Source organism: Megalobrama amblycephala, linkage group LG16, assembly GCF_018812025.1.
Source record: "Megalobrama amblycephala isolate DHTTF-2021 linkage group LG16, ASM1881202v1, whole genome shotgun sequence".
Taxonomy (NCBI): Eukaryota; Metazoa; Chordata; class Actinopteri; order Cypriniformes; family Xenocyprididae; genus Megalobrama; species Megalobrama amblycephala.
This window is the reverse complement of record NC_063059.1, coordinates 42,501,110-42,520,410: the sequence shown is the minus strand read 5'-3', so window position 1 is coordinate 42,520,410 and position 19,301 is coordinate 42,501,110. Positions and strand designations below refer to the sequence as shown.

The following is a 19,301-nucleotide window of genomic DNA, read 5'->3' as shown; positions in this document are numbered from 1 at the left end:
AACTAAACACTGGAACCTGCAGTCAAACGCTCAGAAGCCAAGCTGAGAGCACTGCATTGTGGGATACAGCATCTCATGCATGCATTATGATAATCGCAGTAGATCATCCCAGTGTTGCACACACAGAGTACATACTGCATACTTAATATACTTTCTGAACACTCTCTCATGCAGAAATACACGTTTAAAGAGGACATGAAAAACGCCTCCGTTGAGTTTTCTTCACAGTGTTCCTCATTTAAATAATTAATATGCAGAATAAAGGGGCGGGGCCTGGTTGAGTTAGTTAGTAGTGTGTTGAAACTGGCGGTTATGGTAAGGGGCGGGACATTTCCCAAACATCATCACAACACAGCTCCAGCCGACCAATCAGAGCACATTGTGCTTTTCAGAAGGAGGGGCTTCATAGAGACAGGACGTAAACAGAGTGTTATTGACAGACTGGGAAGAGAGGAGCTGCAACAATGGAGAATATGAGGACAATAATCAACATTCAATCTAGTAGAGACAAAAACAACATCGAGACTTGAAGAGTATAATATAACTCTTTACAGTAAATAATCAGTCTTGTGAGAGTATTTCTGTCCAGACTCTAAGACATTCTCATCAGTGGAGGCAGAGTAACGAGAGTGAAATTAACGCTGGGTAATTAAAGAGAGCCAAACAAATGGCCGTCATGTTCACACGTCTATGGATTAAATAACAACTGCAGTTACAGATCGTCCCTCGTTGTGTACGACCTCGCTATAATTAGCAGAGTGTGACGAGAGCGTCGACACGAGAAACAGATAACAGAGACACGACGACTCTCAACGGAGTCAACAACACTCAAACACCAACACACACTGTTCTGTGTGAAACGACAATATTAGATCATCATTCAAACGTCTCTGTCACACTTCATACTCAGTCTTTACTGATTCGACTGCACTGACGCTGAACTGATCTGAATGTTGGGTCACTCGGTGTCAAATCAACCAAATTTCAGAAACGTTCCTGGCTCAAAGTTTTGATTTTGTTCATATTTTTTCTGTAGAAAGACAAACATAAATAGTGATGAAAGACAAAATATTAAATGTCACAGATGTATATTTACTGAGTAATCACTGTTTTGTAGAGGAGGATCAAAATGACCATTTTCACCTGAGATTTGGAGCAAATTACAGGGGTGTAAAAATGACTTTATAAAGATGGCAGCATCATTATTTTACTTCTACACAGAGATTGGTAGATCTATTAGTGAAATCTGTTGACTTTATCAATCTGTGTTTCATTATATGCCAACAGTGACAGTTCAAACATGGAACAAAAGCACTTCTTGTGTTTTTTTCCTTAAGTTTGCATGCCTGTAACTCAAGAAGAGTTAAAAATATTTTAATATCCTTACAGATTCTGGCTCTTAACAAACTTTCAAGACTCATTTTCAGTTACTGAAAACCAAATGTGGGTCACTTTGCACACAGCTGATACTTTTTTTCTTTTAAAGAAGAATGTCTGAAGAATAAATAATGTTTAAACTAGAAATGTATCTTGTTTACCTCTGTCAAAATAATTGCATAAAACATAACTCTCATGTAAACTTCAGGAAAACTTTTGTTTTTGGCACTCAGAGAGGTGTGTTGTGTACAATTATTTTGATAGAAATGAATCTAGTTTCTACGGTGGCGCATTGCTGCCACATACATATTATTTTTTCCACTCAATTATGTCGTTCAAACGACATCTTTTCTCGTTCAAACGACATCTTTTCTCGTTCAAACGACATCTTTTGTCGTTAAAACCACATATTTTGTACGTAACGTGTACGAGAAATACCTTTATCTGATCTATAATAGAGAATATAGACTAGATCAGTGCCTTTATCACACTTCCGCACTCGAAAAGCAGAAGCAAATATAGTGTAAAATACCTTTCGATGCCTGGATCGATGGCAGTGCAAAGTAATGAACACAATATTATTGTTTTATTGGCCTATATGCAGTTTCTAATAGCCTAATAAAGCACAATTTTATCAATTAGCAGTCCTTATTTTCTGGAAAATATAGGTTTATTGGCCTCAATGAGTCTGAGACTCCCGGTCAGAGATTGTGTCTCAGACGACATTAAATATTTTGTGAATATTTGTAAATATTCGTGGCATGACAGGTGGAAAAATGACTGTACTGCAGTTCTGTGGATGTTTTGCCTAGGCAAGGTTATTAGCCTTTAGTTAACTAAAATAAATAAATAAACTATTAAAAATATTTATGCTGCAATATGAGAAAAAATAAATATTAGTTGAAAATGCTATTTTTAATATAATTTCGTTTTTTTTCCCCTGACCTTCAACCGATGCGATCCTTTCATTAACCAACAAGATTGTTAAATTAGAATTAAACGAAATTAGAATGAAGAAAAAAATCCCATGGGTTTAGTTTTAGGCTATACATATAGGCCTAGATGAAACAACAAAACATGAGGATTCTTTGCATCACATGCAGCGCTTCTGTGAAAATGATGAAATCTTATAAAAGGAATAAATAGCCTATTCCTATATAGCTAGGCATACACGAAATATATTAAACCTACATAATTAACATATTAAGAAAATGAAAGAAAAAAACTGAGACAAGTAGACCATTTCGATTCATTTTTGAGAAGCAAGTTCACGGAAAGGAATTGCTTGTCTTTATTTTTCAAGCAATGGTATGTTGAGTGTACAAAAATAATAGTTATACCTGCAGATTCGAATGGTGTTGAGTATTTTTAAATGTCTGAGTATTTTAATTGTTTCCGCTTTTATAAGAAAATTCAAATGAACGCGCCGGCGCCTCACGCGCACACCATCAGTTAGTAGCACTTGGCATTGCAGCCTATTGTCAAAATAAACAAATTATATTTGCATTCATTAGCTAACCTATATTTTATGTGGCTAACATTTACTTACCATTTTTTCCAATATATGTAATCTTTTAAACACTATTTTTTTTTAACTCTGCATCTGTACAGTAAAATTAACTTGAATGAATATTATAACAAAATTTAGCAATTTTAGGCTGTTGTTGTTTCGCTTAAAATATAGGTTAATGAATACCAATATAATTAATTTTATTTGCATAGAACAATTTAAAGGATTTGTTGTGGAAATAGCCTAAATTGCATGTTTTGCATATTTTTTGTAAAAATTTCGTTTTTACCGGCAGGCCCGGTTCCAGGTTGGCATTTTAATCCCATAGGGGGCATCACTGCATAGGCTATTTTAGTTCCCCTTGCGCTACAAATCTTTTCAATTTAATGGTATTCAGAAAAACAGAACAAGAATGAAAAATATAATATATAAACGTCAAGCCAAAACGAATTAATTTAAAGCTAAACTGAAATAGAAACCCATTTGGCATAAATCCAAATGTGCAGTTTTTGGATGTTAAATAGCCTATAGCCTATTTATTATTTAGCTAAACGTTCTGATTATACACAGACTATAAATTAACAGAGTAACTTTTTCTATATTTGGCTGACTGTATTTTATTTTGACAATAAACAGGCTGCAATGTCAAGTAAAACTGAGCCTTGCGTGTGCGTGTGCGTGTGCGCGTGCGGTGTGTTCATTTGAATTTTCTTATAAAAGCGGAAACAATTAAAATACTCAGACATTTATGGTCATAAGAGTAACACCATTCGAATCTGCAGGTATAACTATTATTTTTTTACACTCACAATAACATTGCTTGAAAAATAAAGACAAGCAATTCCGTGGACTTGCTTCTCAAAAATGAATCGAAACTCATCGATGGTCTAGCCTACTTGTCGCAGTTTTTTTTCTTTCATTTTCTTAATATGTTCATTATTTAGGTTTAATATATTTTGTGTATGCCTAGCTATAGGAATAGACTATTTATTCCTTTCACACAAGCGCTACATGTGATGCAAGAATCCTCATATTTTGTTGTTTCATCTATAGGCTATAGCCTAAAACTATGGGATTTTTTTTTCTTCATTCTAATTTCATTTAATTCTAATTTAACAATCTTGTTGGTTAATGAAAGGATCGCGTCGGTTGAAGGTCAGGGGAAAAAAACGAAATTATATTAAAAATAGCATTTTCAACTAATATTTATATTTTCTCATATTGCAGCATAAATATTTTTAATAGTTTATTTATTTATTTTAGTTAACTAAAGGCTAATAACCTTGCCTAGGCAAAACATCCACAGAACTGCAGTACAGTCATTTTTCCACCTGTCATGCCACGAATATTTACAAATATTCACAAAATATTTAATGTCGTCTGAGACACAATCTCTGACCGGGAGTCTCAGACTCATTGAGGCCAATAAACCTATATTTTCCAGAAAATAAGGAATGCTAAATGATAAAATTGTGCTTTATTAGGCTATTAGAAACTGCATATAGGCCAATAAAACAATAATATTGTGTTCATTACTTTGCACTGCCATCGATCCAGGCATCGAAAGGTATTTTACACTATATTTGCTTCTGCTTTTCGAGTGCGGAAGTGTGATAAAGGCACTGATCTAGTCTATATTCTCTATTATAGATCAGATAAAGGTATTTCTCGTACACGTCACGTACAAAATATGTGGTTTTAACGACAAAAGATGTCGTTTGAACGAGAAAAGATGTCGTTTGAACGAGAAAAGATGTCGTTTAAACGACATAATATGTCGCTTGAACGAGAAAAGATGTCGTTTGAACGACATAATTGAGTGGAAAAATAATATGTATGTGGCAGCAATGCGCCACCGTAAGTTTCAGTGTTATTTGTTCTTCATACATTCTTCTTTTAAACACAATAACTATCAGCTGTTTAAAAAGTTACCTACATTTGGTTTTCAATCGCTGAAAACAGGTAAAAATTCACCAATTTGAACATGGAGCTGCTTAGAGATCCTCATATATATGGGACTGAACTATATAGAGCCTTAAAAATGAAGATTTCAAAAGAAAAGTATATTTAGAATGAGGATCTAGGAGGATATTAAGATATCTTGAATACTTTTAGAGTCACAGGCATGACAACTTTAGAAAAGGAATATTTATGGCACTCAGACAGGAAAGTTTTATGCAATTGAGATGATAGAAAAACATGAGATACATTTCTAGTTTCAACATTATTTATTCTTCAGATATTCCTCTTTAAAAGAAGAAAGTATCAGCTGTGTGTGAAGTGACCCACATTTGGTTTGGAAAATGTGTACAATTGACCAATTTACTCATGGAGCCACAATAAGATCTCCATATCTCTGGGATTGAACCATCGAGAGCCTTTAATATGAAGATGCCAAAAGAAAAGTTTGTTAAGAACCAGAACCTAGAAGGATATTAAGATATCTTTAATACTTTTGAGTTACAGACATGTAAACTTGAGGAAAAGAACACAAGAAGTGGCATGTTTGAACTGTCACTGTTGGCATATAATGACACCAAGATTGATAAAGTCAACAGATTTCACTAATAGATCTACCAATCTCTGTGTAGAAATAAAATAATGATGCTGCCATCTTTCTAAAGTCATTTTTACACCCCTGTAATTTGCTCCAAATCTCAGGTGAAAATGGTAATTTTAAACTCCTCTACAAAACAGTGATTACTCAGTAAATATACATCTGTGACATTTAATATTTTGTCTTTCATCACTATTTATTTTTGTCTGTACACAAAAAAAACTATGAACAAAATCCAAAATTTAAGCCGGGGACCTCTGGTTGATTTGACACAGAATGACCCTAGCTACAATTGAAGTTTAATAACTGATCATGATGTATTTGTGCCATCTCGCCCACCCACACAACCACCTAATCTGATCTGGAAACGACGGCAGCGCTGACGGGAGCCAGTGGGAGGGGGATTAACAGATGATGAGCTGTCATTGGTCTGACAGCCTGTCAATCATTCGGCGCTCACCTTGAACGATGAGATAGACCTGCGAGGTCTTGGGCTGCTGTTTGGTTTGGATGGAGCAGGTGTACGGGCCCTCGTCGAACACGTCCACCTTCTGGATCCTCAGACTGTACTCCAGCTGACCCTGCGTCACCAGCTCCACCCGCGGGTCCAGAGACCACTTGTCCTCGCCCGCGAAGATGATGTTCGAGCGGTTTAACCAGGCCACCTTAGACACCTTGTCGTCCACATAACACCTGACAGAGAGACAGACGGGTTCAGGTTACGATCCTATACGTGACATGTGAGCCAATTACATTTATTTCCACAGCAAAATAACAGAATCACTGATGCAAACTTCATCAGATATGACACAAACTCAGCGGCTCTACAGAAGAAACACCCTTCTCGTTGGTGCTCATTCGTGGACGTGAAGCACTACAGATGAGGCGTTCAAAGAGAGCGACAGGCTGACGGTCACACGCTCACGCTGAGTTTCACTGAGTTTCCTCCAATTAAACCGCTGAGAGACTCTGTTAACCAGGAGCTGTCAGACAACTGCACCTGTCTGTCTCTCTGACAGGCTGTGTGTGTGTGTGTGTGAGAGCCGGACACTCGCTGTGGGCTCGCCTGAGGGAGTCAGTGTGTCAGACACTAATGAGACAGACAGGAGATTTGCTGAGGCAGAGAGAGACAGACGGACAGACAGACAGAGCTGCAGTATCTGTATGAGTTTAATCAGCTCAGTCTCAGTTTAAACAAAATCTGACTGCACACACACACACACACACACACACACACACACACACACACACACACACAGATAAAGCTGTTTTAAAGCAGACTCAAGTGAGTCCAGACCAGCTGCTCATGAGCCGTGATTCACACTGAACTAACACTTCATTAAGACACATGACCGACTGACACGCGTACAGTTACAGTACATGAGGACACTCACACCATCACGACAAACAGCAAACATGACTAGTTACTTGATGTTGAACAGGTCTGTGTGTTTACAGCAGGGCAGTTTAAATTCAACATGAAATTAAAATGGGCAATTCTCGTTTATTATGAAATATAGCAGTGTTTATTCTAAATGATTTATTGGTGTACATCATTATTGTGTTAAATTCATAATCTTGAATCAGAATATCTTCTCCTCCCTCCTGCAGCATCTCTTCTCTTCTCTGATGACGAGGGCGGGGCAACCTGTCACTCACATGAGATCCACCAATAGCAAACCACAGCCATCCAATCAATTCCCCACAGACACAATCAAGCCCCGCCCTACATTTGTTCTTGTTTGAGAAGCGTTTCACTCGGATATACGACAAAATAGAGAAGAAAAGACCAGCGCAACTTCCCTTTCATGATGATTTTAAATTGATGAATTATAAATGATGACAAAGAAATAAAGCAGAAACAGAGCATGGTGGGCAATATGCAGCAATAATGCAATTTAACTATATAAATATAGGAGGGCAATGACAGTCATTTGTATTTGCCACACTTCCTGCTACCAGCTGGTGGCGCTATGACAATGACTAAATTTTAGCAAACTGCGAGAACAAAATAGTAAACTGTGCGCCTGATTTAGCAAATCAAGGGAACAAATTAGTAAATCATGCTTGATTTTCTTTTTTTCCTGCGTGTCATGTGTGGGGCTCTGTACTGAATACACAGATAACAAAAACATGTTTTAAGACTACTGTGAAAATGTTATTTCTGAATGTTCAATGAACATCTATTTTTATTTTTAATGGAACATTCCATTGTATCATTCTTCAAACATTGTGGGAACGTTACTTTTGAATGTTCTCTGAACGTTCTGAAACAAGTAGAAACATTTAAACCACGTTAGATGAACGTCCAACTGAAATGTTTCAGGAAAAAAACACCCCATGAACGACGTGTAAATAATGTTTTTGTGTTAACGTACTGAAAGACCAGATAACTCTGAACGAACGTTTTAATGTCACTGGAAGAACGTTTGTCCATAACTTTGAGAGAACGTTCTCACAAACAGTCATTCATTAAAGTCATCAATCAGAGACTCTTGCTGTCAGGACGAACTTTTGTGCAGAATGCAAATACTGGTGCGAGTTACACATAAGAATATAAAATACATATAATTCTCGGAGGAAAACAGCGAGCGCACCTGACAGCTTGACTGACACGAAACCGCTTATGAGTCTCTGAAGCGCTTCAGAAAGTTCCTCCTGCTTTGAGCTCGAGTGGAGAGAGCGGCTCCTCCGGCACTTTACACGCTAGAGTTTGTTTTCCCATAGAAATGTCGTCACTGTAACGGTTTGTTACACAGACGTGACTAATCGACAATGGAATTTGTTGTTACTTGTGTTTCAGAGGAGTGACTGCATGTCGACGCTGGATCTGCTCCTACACTAATGACTCCATCATCAGAACGAAACTGAGCTGAGTAATGTCTTCTGATGCTGTACAGATGTTATTTTCCTGTTTATCACTGTGAAGCTGCTCTGAAACGATCTGTGCTGTTTAAAGCGCTGCAGAAATAAAGCTGACTTGAAAGACGGTTTCAGGCAGATGAAGATGGTGATGAATTTTGTCACTTTATGTCTGTTCTTCATTTTTCTGCCGATGTCGGGCTGCTAGTGGGTTTGATTCTGGACCACAGACACACTGCTTTTATCAAGGACGGCTTTGCTCTTTGCTTGATCAATGAAGAAGAACAATGAAAACAGTAAGTGTCTGAGGAACAGACGTCCATGTTTCCACTCTCACACACTCAGGAACGTATACTAATTATACATCGTAAAGCATTATTTTGAGCTGAACGTGAGCTGCAGTTTCTCCTGTAGTTATTCTCAAGACTGCAGGATTTCATCAGTTACACTGAAACAAGTATGAAGTGCTGATGTCACACGGTGAGTGACGGACGCGCCTCATTCTGAAGTTTGAGCACTTCCTGCCTAGCAGACACTGAATTATTAACACAGACACAGACGGACGGACGGATGAGAACAGCACTGACAGGCCTGAACCAGAACTTTCTCCAGCTTCAGTCAATCTCCACTTTCACCTGCTGCACAGTGCCGTTATTATGACCGAAATCTAACACTCAAACTCACTTTTGGTAATGAAAATAGAGTGGTATTCAAATATTAGATGAAAAACTTAAATAAATATTGACTTCACAGTTAACAAAAACATGTTCATGCTCATATTAATTATTTTTTTGGTAACATCCATTTTTTTTCTTGGTTATGTGAACGTTAAGGAAACAATCCATTTCATCATTCTTCAAACATTATGTGAACGTTACTTTTGAATGTAACATTTAAAAAACGTTAGATGAACGTCCAACTAAAATGTGTATGAAAAAACATTCTATTAACGATTATTAAAGACCAGACAACTATGAAAGAACGTTCTATTAATGTTACATTTGAGAGAACCGTGTCAGAACATTAGCTAAAGTTCTGAGAACATTTCATATTTCATTTTTAAAAATAAAGCGGTAACACTTTATAATAACTCACACTATGAAGCATTAGTTAAGCATTAGTAAATAGTCAATTCATCATTTATAAAGCATTAATAGACATTAGTAAGTCATTTATAAATACAGCTATAAATGCTTTGTTCTTGATTTATAAGCATATCTATAATGAGTTTAATAATTGTATTTTCATACTTTATTAATGATCAATTTATCATTTCTAAATTATGTATTACATTATTCACAAACCAGTAATTTAGGAGTTATCAGTGGTGCATAAGATCATTGAGGAAGTGTAAGTAAATGATTAATAAAATATTTAAATGTACATTTATGCAAATCAATATTCAGACATATAGTATTAGTTACTCAGTGTGTTAATAAATGCTTTATTAACATATTCCTAGTGTCAAAACTACCTCGGTACTAACTTTAAAACATTAGAGAACAGCAGAAGATCACTGAACCTTTAAATCTCATTTATAAAAGCTTTACAAAGCATAAATAGTCCTCACTTTAGATGAGCTCACAAAAATAGTTAACTGACTACTTCTAAATGTTTTATAACTACCTGAATTAATCATGAATTGCAGTAGGAATATGTGTTAATAAAACATTTACTAACACACTAAGTAACTATTACTATGTGTCTAAATAATAAGATGTATAAATGAATGTTTAAATAGTTTATTAATCATTTACTTACACTTCCTAAATGATCTTATGAACCACTGACAACTCCTAAATTACTGGTTTGTAAATAATGTAATACTTAATTTAGAAATGATAAATTGATTATTAATAAAGTATGAAAATACAATTATTAAACACATTATAGATATGCTTATAAATCAAGAATAAAGCAATTATAGCTGTATTCATAAATTACTTACTAATGTCTATTAATGCTTTATAAGAGATGAAATAACTATTAACTAATGCTTAACTAATGCTTCATAGTGTGCAGTTATTATAAAGTGTTACCAATAAAGCTTCTATATTGGCATCGATGGTTCCATGAAGAAATGGACTCTTTCCATCTCACAAAAGGTTCTTTATAGTGTAAAAAGTTTATTCACACTAAGACAAAATGGTTCTTTTAAAGGTCCCATGACATGCTACTTTTTGGATGCTTTTATATAGGCCTAAGTGGTCCCTAGTACTGTATCTGAAGTCTCTTTGCCGAAATTCAGCCTTGGTGCAGAATATCAGCCACTACGAGCCAGTCCCACAATGAGCTTTCCTCAGGACGTGCCATTTCTGGGACTGTAGCTTTAAATGCTAATGAGGAGGAGAGAGGCGGGGCAAGGTGGAGGGTGGGTGTGGCCTTAACCAGCTCGCAGCTACGGTACCATGCGCTAATGTTGACAGTGGATGTATCCAATCGCTCATGGACACGCAGCCGTTCAAGCTTTCAGTTTGACCCAGAATCTGATCCGGATGGAGAAGTTGCAACTCAGCGGCTACAGCAGGACGTCCCCGAATGGTTAGTTTAAAACATTGTGTCTGGATACGGTACTTTAGTTGGTTTATGTATGCTGTTACAGTTATTATCATGTAGCTAATGCTAGCCTACATTGTTGGCTCTTCATGTTGCTCTGATTTGCTATCGTATATATAATTATCAGCTATAGACACTAACCAGCGCCACTATATTAGTCAGACCTCTGCCATTATTACAAATACCTTTTCGGATAGGTGCCGTTGTGGAAAATGTGCTACCATGCCAACATCATTTATCTGTTTACATATTTTATATTTCATAAATCTTAAAAGTTTTTACAACCTTTTTACAATTACATCAAGCTCTGCAATCTGGAAATGTGGATATCGCGTGTGCCATACCAACAAAGAAATGTACAACACTCGTGTTACAGTGTGTGTATTCACACACACACACACACACACACACTTGATGCTGTCCACCTTTACATTAGCGACAGTAACTGGGCTGTATTGGCCACATTGAGGAAACAGTCGTCAGTGAAATGTGTGGCGCAGACATACTAAACTATGGGATGTTGTATCGGCGCATTACCAGAGAAAATACAATTAACCCACTGTTCTTCATAGGCTCGGATGAAGGAACTAAAAAAATACTTTGGTGTTCATTTGTACATCCAGACACTGAGCAGCTGCCATGATTCGCTCGTTTGCAAGCCATGATGTGTCTATCGAGGAAAAAAAAATATTGTGCTGGAATTAGGGATGTGCACATCGATGCTGCAGTATCGATATATCGATACTCAGAACCTACTATTTTGGTATCGATATTTTCTGCAAAGTATCGATACTTAATTATAATAATAATTTCTGCATAACTAAATGTTTTTAGCCGTGTGTGCAAGTCGATCGCGACGGTGTATGTATGATATAAAAAGAAAAGCTCTCGCGGACGCGGTGGTATGACGTTACACACCGATCGGTCTGCGGCTGCGCACAGTGCAGTGTGCCACAGTCACAACACGGCACGCACGGTCTCACGAAAAATGGCATGATGGCAGAGAGCAGAAAACGTAGCGTGGTGTGGTGCTACTTCTCAACAGCCGAAAAAAGTATCGCACGATGCAATATTTGTGATAAGAGAGTCACACACTGCAACAATACAAGCAACCTTTTTAAACATTTGCAAACAACACATCCTGAAACGTATAAGAGGCTTAACAAAAACAAGTTGCCCAGTTTTCAGCTGCCCAGTCTTCCTCTGTCCGACAAAAGACGTTACAGGAGAGTTTTCAGGGAGGCAAACCCTATCCAGGTACAAAGAGCACAGTCATTAGTTAACTTATTATAACTCACTGTCTCTGTCGTAACCATTAGACGAATAAGAAGAACAAATATAAAGTGCGTAGGCTATTTGTGTGGGGTGTCCTGGTATTCCTATGGGGGACAAAACGATAATCAATCATAATCAATAATATGTTTTTTTTTTGTTTTTTTTTAAATGTTACAGTGTTTTCAGTGACGTAGGTTTAGAGGAATATGTTTGTACAGTATAAAAATCATTACATGTATGGAATGTCCCCTTAATGGTAGGAATACCAGTATGTGTTTATATGTATACCGTGTGTGTGTGTATTTTATATATATTAAATTTTATATATATTAAAAAATTAAACTGCTAGCAGTTAAATGAAAAACAAAAAACATGCAAATATAAATACATCAGCTACAAAAATGTAGAAAGTTAAAGATGAAGAAAACATGGTCTGTTTAAAATTAAGAAAGAAGTAAAAGTATGCACAGTTTATTTTGTTGGTATTTTAGTTTATTAAGATTTGTTATGTTATTTAATCAGTATTTTTTGTAAAATATGGAGATAGTACAATAGAATTTTGAAGAATAAGAAAAAAAAACTGCCAGTTTAAAAATAAGAAATAAGTAAAAATATGCAGTTTATGTTGTTGGTATTTTTGTTTTATTAAGATTTATGTTATTTAATCATTATTTTTATAAGAAGGCTGTTTAAACATTTTTATTTATTTGTTGTTAAATTTGCTTTTCTAATAAATGAGTTATTAATGGCCAGAATGTGTATGTAATTTGCCTTTAAATTAGCCTTTAAATTAAAATTAAAAAAAAAAAAAAAGCCTTAAAATTAACATTATTTTGAAAAAACACATACACAATTAAAATTATAAGCAGTATCGATATCGGTATCGGTATCGTTAAAATTGTAACAAAAAGTATCGGTATCGTATCGCATGAAAAAAATGTGGTATCGCCCATCCCTAGCTGGAATCTCACTGTAGTAGCTCATTTTCTCATGGGCGGGCAAAGCAGAGAAAGGGGAGGTAACCTTTCCCCGTATGACGACATATAGGGAAGATTCCAGATTGGGTCGTCTGAGCTTTCATTTTCTCAATTTACCCAGGGCTCGGTTTACACCCATCGCCTTTTCTAGCCACTGGGGGACCATAGGCGGGCTAGGGGAACTCATATTAATGCTAAAAAACCTCATAAAGTGAAATTTTCATGCCATGGGACCTTTAAGAACTGATCACTGAAGGTTCGTCACTGTGAAAACCTGCTTTTGGAACCTTTATTTTTCAGAGTTTTGGCAACTAACTAAAATAAACAAGTTCAGGCATACTTTTAAATGACTAAAACGGAAATAATAATTCATTAAAGCTACACAGAAATGACAAAAGCACAAAGCAAAAACTCACACACAACTGAAATTTAAAATATGAATAAATACTATAATAGTATATAAATAGTAAAATAACAGCACACATCTGGAGACACAAGGATGATTTTCACAGAAACAGATCAGCACTGGGTTAGTGAACTATGACCTGATGTTTAGTTGAAGCGGGCAAACTAACGATCCGCAGCATGAATTTCCTCCCCGTCTCCTCTGAGGTTTCGACATTAAAACTAGATGTGTCCAGCTCCAAACGCCCTACAGACACAGAGAGAAGGTCGAAAATATCGATTACCCATCAGGCATCTGTGCGGTAGCTCCAGCGGCCCTGCGCCGTCTGATCTGACGTAAGAAGCACCTGCACTCCAGGAACCAGATTCCAGCGTTCTGACAGAGAATCCTGCTCCACTTCTGTTCACTGGGAGATTACGACTTCACTGACGGACGGGCGTTAAATCCGGTCTGTCCGTGTGAGTGTCAGTGTGAGAGAGTGTGTGTGTGTGTGTGTGTGTGTGTGTATTCCCGCTGCACGTCACGGGCTGCTCCGCTGTCAGCTGCACTGAGCGATGCCTTTCATTTCAGTCGAGGTCTCTGCGCATCTCTTTTCTCTGAAATGCGACGCCGCAGGTAAAATGACTTAATGTGCAGATGGTGTGCGGGCGGGTGTTGCTACAGTGAGGGTGTTATCGCTCTGAATGAATGACAGACGCCCTGCAGATCTGACGCATTAGCATGAGCTCGTCGGCAGAGAGGAGATGATGTGTGTGTGATTTCTCAAATCATTTCCTGTGTGTTCTTGTGAGGGACAAATGTCCTCACTAATATGAATGAAATACCATGACAACTGACTTATGAGGACATTTCACATGCTCAAAATGCTCATAAATCAGCCAAATCACATTTCTCTTCTAGTGTTTTGCAGAGGTTTCTGTGATGGGTTGGTTTAGGGGTCAGAGGTCAAATTAGGAGATTTGGTAACACTTTACAAAAAGATTCAATTTTTTAATTTCATTTAAAGTTATCATGAAAGGGAAGTTGTGCTCGCCTTTATAGCGTCGTATATCAGAGTCAAACGACTTTGCAAACAAGAACAAATGTAGGGCGGGGCTTGATTTTCTCTGTGGGGAATTGATTGGATGGTTGTGGTTTGTTATTGGTGGATCTCATGTGAGTGACAGGTTGCCCCGCCCTCGTCATCAGAGAAGAGACTCACACACTCTCTCTCACACACACACACAGGCTCAGATCATCTGCTGATCACTGTAATTAAACACAAGTAGAAGCTCATGAGTCTCATTGACGACAGACAAACGCTCCCATCAGTGAAGAGCCTCATTTAGTGCTGCTGATCGTGTATGGAGAGACGCAAACGCTCTAATAACTGAACGCCGCTGCATTATTCTGCACTGAATGCTCAAATCATGTTGTTGCCATGGAAACACGGCGTTCAGCACCGATCCATGCAGAAGGGCAACAATCAGGCATTTTCTCCTGAACAACAGAGTGTGTAAACGCTCAATCACAGAGATGCTACTGGAAGTTTCCAATACACAGCAAACCTCAAAAACTGGCGTCTGTGGGTCTAAAGCTGCAGGAAACACCCGGAGCGGAACGGAACGGCCAGATGTTCTATCGGAGAAGCGTAAAGCGTGCGGCGGATTCCTCGGAGGCCAGATGGATGTGGAAGCGCCGTGAAGTGGAGCCTATTTCACAGGCCGCTGGCCGCGGCGAGGCTAATGGTGGAGCTTAGCGCTTTACTTTCCTCAATTATGTACTTGAGAAACGCTTCATTCTGACTGACAATCGCTGCGCGGGACTCTTAATTGTGCAGAGATTACAGAGAGATAAGAGAAGATATAAGGCTCGGCACGGGATCAGGGGTTACGATCAGCGATCTCACCAGACAGCTGGTCGACATATTCACCGGATAAAACCGGGTTAGTAGAGATAATGAAGGACTCGGTTAAATATGGCTGGAATCTCAAGGCTGTGGAATTTCACTCATTGAGACGTGAAGCTCTTCAGATTCTAACTAGATTCTCTGAATGCATTAACATTTAGCTCAGCTCATATCAGGGAGGAACACGGCGACGCCGCTAACCAACACTTCCAATACGTCGGTCAGAAACGAGAACATCTATCTCGGGCGTTTGCTAATGTCCTCATCTATACAGAGCACTTCATGAAAAATGTGTGCTGTGAGATTGAACTGTCACTGGGAATGTGTTGGTAGCGGCCGCTCATAACAGATGCCATCTCTGCTTTATCTGCTGCCGGCGCTCCTGTCAAACTCACTTCATGCTTTATTCATACACACACGCACACACACACAACATAAACACGGCTCAAATCAATCAATACACACAATCAGATCTGAATTTTGCCCCAATAAAAGAGCACGAGAGATGATCTGAGATGGTCTGAGACGTTCTGAGATTATCCGAGATGATCTGAGATGGTCTGAGACGTTCTGAGATTATCCGAGATTATCTGAGATCATCTGAGACCATCCGAGACTATCTGAGATGGTTGGAGACGATCTGAGATTATCCAAGACTATCGGAGATGATATGAGATGATCTGAGACTATATGAGACACTCTGAGATGATCTGAGACAATCTGAGATGGTCTGGAATGATCTGAAATTATCCAAGACTATCTGAGACAATATGAGATGATCTGAGACGATCTGAGGCTATCTGAGACACTCTGAGACAGTCTGAGATGATTTGAGATGGTCTGAGATTATCTGAGATGGTCTAAGAGAGACAATCTGAGATGATTGGAGACAATCTGTGACAGTCTGAGATGATCTGAGATTATCTGAGATGGTCTGGAATGATCTGAGACAATCTTAGATTATCTGAGATCATCTGAGAGCATCCGAGACTATCTGAGACAATATGAGATGATCTGAGACGATCTGAGGCTATCTGAGACACTCTGAGACAGTCTGAGATGATTTGAGATGGTCTGAGATTATCTGAGATGGTCTAAGAGAGACAATCTGAGATGATTGGAGACAATCTGTGACAGTCTGAGATGATCTGAGTCAATCTTAAATTATCTGATGGTCTGAGATGATCTCAGGCGGTCTAAACACAAACTTTGTATACATGCACTCAAATAATCAGTTGGTAATTGGACTGATGGCTCAATCAGACTGAAAAGCCTTCATGTAAACACCTCAATGGATCAGACTGAGCTCCATCCGAATGAAATTTCGTTTGAATTGTAAGGGTTATTGTTTATGTATCGATACTGAAACGGTTCCAATACTCCTTTTCTTCAGTATTGATACACCGATTCTCGCTCTTTCTTCTCTCTGACGGTGAAGTGACACACACTCGCTCGTCTCATTCGAACAGTGTATTGATCCGTGCGTGAACTCTTAAAGTGACAGCAGCCTAATAAACCTGCTGCTGTCTGTCATGTTAATCAGAGAACAAAAGACAAAGAGGAACTCACTGAATAACTTTTGTAACTTTAATTGTAAGCATTAATCTGTATTTAATTATTTCAATAAAGACTATCCAGTTTTATTTTACGTGATTACTTTATTTCTGTAGTGTTTCTTACCTGAATAAGAACTACCTGAAAAACTTAAAGCCATGTTTATTTCATAGCTCTCTTATTTATTTCTGCTATCATTTGCAATTTGTTGATTTGTTCTTATTTTATTAGTGTTTTACTTGCCTTTTTTTTTTTTTTTTTTTTTTGGGTAAATGTAGTTCAAACATTCAAATAAAGTCTCCCTGTTCTGTGTGTAAGATATTAGGACAAAATTACCCGAATAATAAAACAGTAATGAGATAATAACAAATGATCTGTATGGCAGTATATATGACAGTTTCCACCATTGTATCGAACATCGAAGTAAATCTGTGGATGAAACTCTTTTATTTCAGACAGGAGGGAAAATGAAGTGGCCAGAGAAACTACAAAAACAGGACAGTGTGTCTGCAGAGATCATGATCATTATTGCATGTGTGAACACTGTTATTTCACACGCGATTGATCATGTGATTGATCGCTGGAGGTTCTGTGGCTCTGCTCACAGTTCACTGTATGTTTGAGCTCAGCAGAGACACAGGAGGAACGTTCACGACTGCAGTGCAGATCCTGAAGTGTGTGTGTTTGTACCGCCGCTTCCTCAGAGGAGCGTGACAGAGAGAGAGTCTCTGAGTGGAAATAATTGGCAGCAACTTTTATGCTGCTTCATTTGCAAACTCTGCATTAATGAATTCCATCTGTCCTCCATCTTAAGTAGTTTACACACAACACGCCTCACACGCGTGTTAAAAGCTCCGGCAAATGGCTCTGGAGACCTCGGAGATCCAGATGCCTGCCGTTAATTAGGGGGAAAGCTGAACTGGATGAAGTGAGCGTTCACCGTCTCCCTCTTTAATCAAACCGTCAATCACACCTCAGTAACACGCCAATTTATATAAATATCAGAACGAGTTTTTATCAACTGCTCATGTGCTGCTCTTAATTATCAGAGAAACACCAGAAGAATTTTAGGATTCACACAATACAGACACCGACACGACATGAAGGAGAGACCGTTTGCTCTGCTCCTTCACACACACACACACACACACACACACACACACACACTCACACACACTCATTGTTGTTTTCGCAGCAGAACAGAGGTCTGAACGGCAGGAACGTGTGAAAAGCTGCTAAAACTGAAATAGATGTGCAACTGCTGACAGTCTGAACGAATCCTTCATCTCCTCTGAAACACTGTTAGAGCTTCACACTGATCCTGAAACTCACTTCACATCACGCATCACATGATCCGTCCACCGTCGACACACACCAGCAGCACTATGGTAAACACGGTACAAAAAACACTAAGAAACAAATCGTCCCCTTGGAATTATAAGGTTCTGTCTGCGTTCTGAGCAGTTTTGAGATATTGAGCTTCAAAGGTTTTGTGTTCCATATAGCAAAAACTATATGGGGAATAAGTTTCTTTCAAACATGAAAATGACAAACCCTAAATGTATTCTAAATATACAATATCAAAATCCTCTCAAATTTGTAAAGAGGGAATTTTGGAACAGGTCAAACACAGATAGAACCTTCTAATTCTAAAAAAAAACACTTTTCGCTTGGAATTATAAGGTTAAAAAATTGGCAAAAAAATAATTGAAGCAATAATTTTCAAGAAACACAAACAGTTTACTTATAATTTGTTTTAAAACACAAATGACATGCATGAGAAAGTTAAATTTAATGATTTTTATGACATTTATTTCATATTCTAAATTAATAGTTTTTTCTTGTTATGTCTTAAGCATAAAAGGCAGTGCTAAATCTTTTGTCCAGTGCAGACGTTAAATTTAGGTAGGAATATGATGGGTAATTTAACACATTATTGCAGGAACCATTTAAGTTTAATTTTCCTTTCGTTTAGACGGAAAACGGCTTCTGTAACACATCCGAGCAGGACTTTATTCCACAGAAAGAGGGACATGTGAAATGACATCAGTATGGCTGAAATAACATGATAACGTTTATTATTGTAATTAAGATCCCATCAAATAAATGGTTGACTCTTTGACCTTTAAGTCTTAATATTGTAAAATTTAAGACATTTTTAAGACTAAAAAACTGCAAGAAAACAGATAATGCTTCAGCAAAGGTGTTTAACAAAGTTATATAATAAACATTGAAAAATGTCTGACAATGACATGACTGGAATAAAGCAAATAGACTGCAAAACCTGAATCTATCCTCTCAATAGCGCCGCTGGCTAACGTTAGCGTGGGGTCTAACTG

The 19,301-nt window shown here is 37.8% G+C and overlaps 1 protein-coding gene across 3 annotated transcripts in view; it reads right to left on the bottom strand.

Moving 5' to 3' along the window:
• LOC125248205 (limbic system associated membrane protein) overlaps nt 1-19,301 on the bottom strand; it is a 146,871-nt gene that overhangs the window by 10,788 nt on the left and 116,782 nt on the right. For 2 of the 3 annotated variants that reach the window (XM_048159922.1, XM_048159921.1), the window contains one exon: nt 5,905-6,137. In XM_048159922.1, the coding sequence (XP_048015879.1) occupies nt 5,905-6,137 (233 nt within the window). Of the gene's footprint in view, nt 1-5,904; nt 6,138-13,803; nt 13,830-19,301 lie in introns of those variants that run through there. The other variant, XM_048159923.1, reaches the window with a different exon arrangement.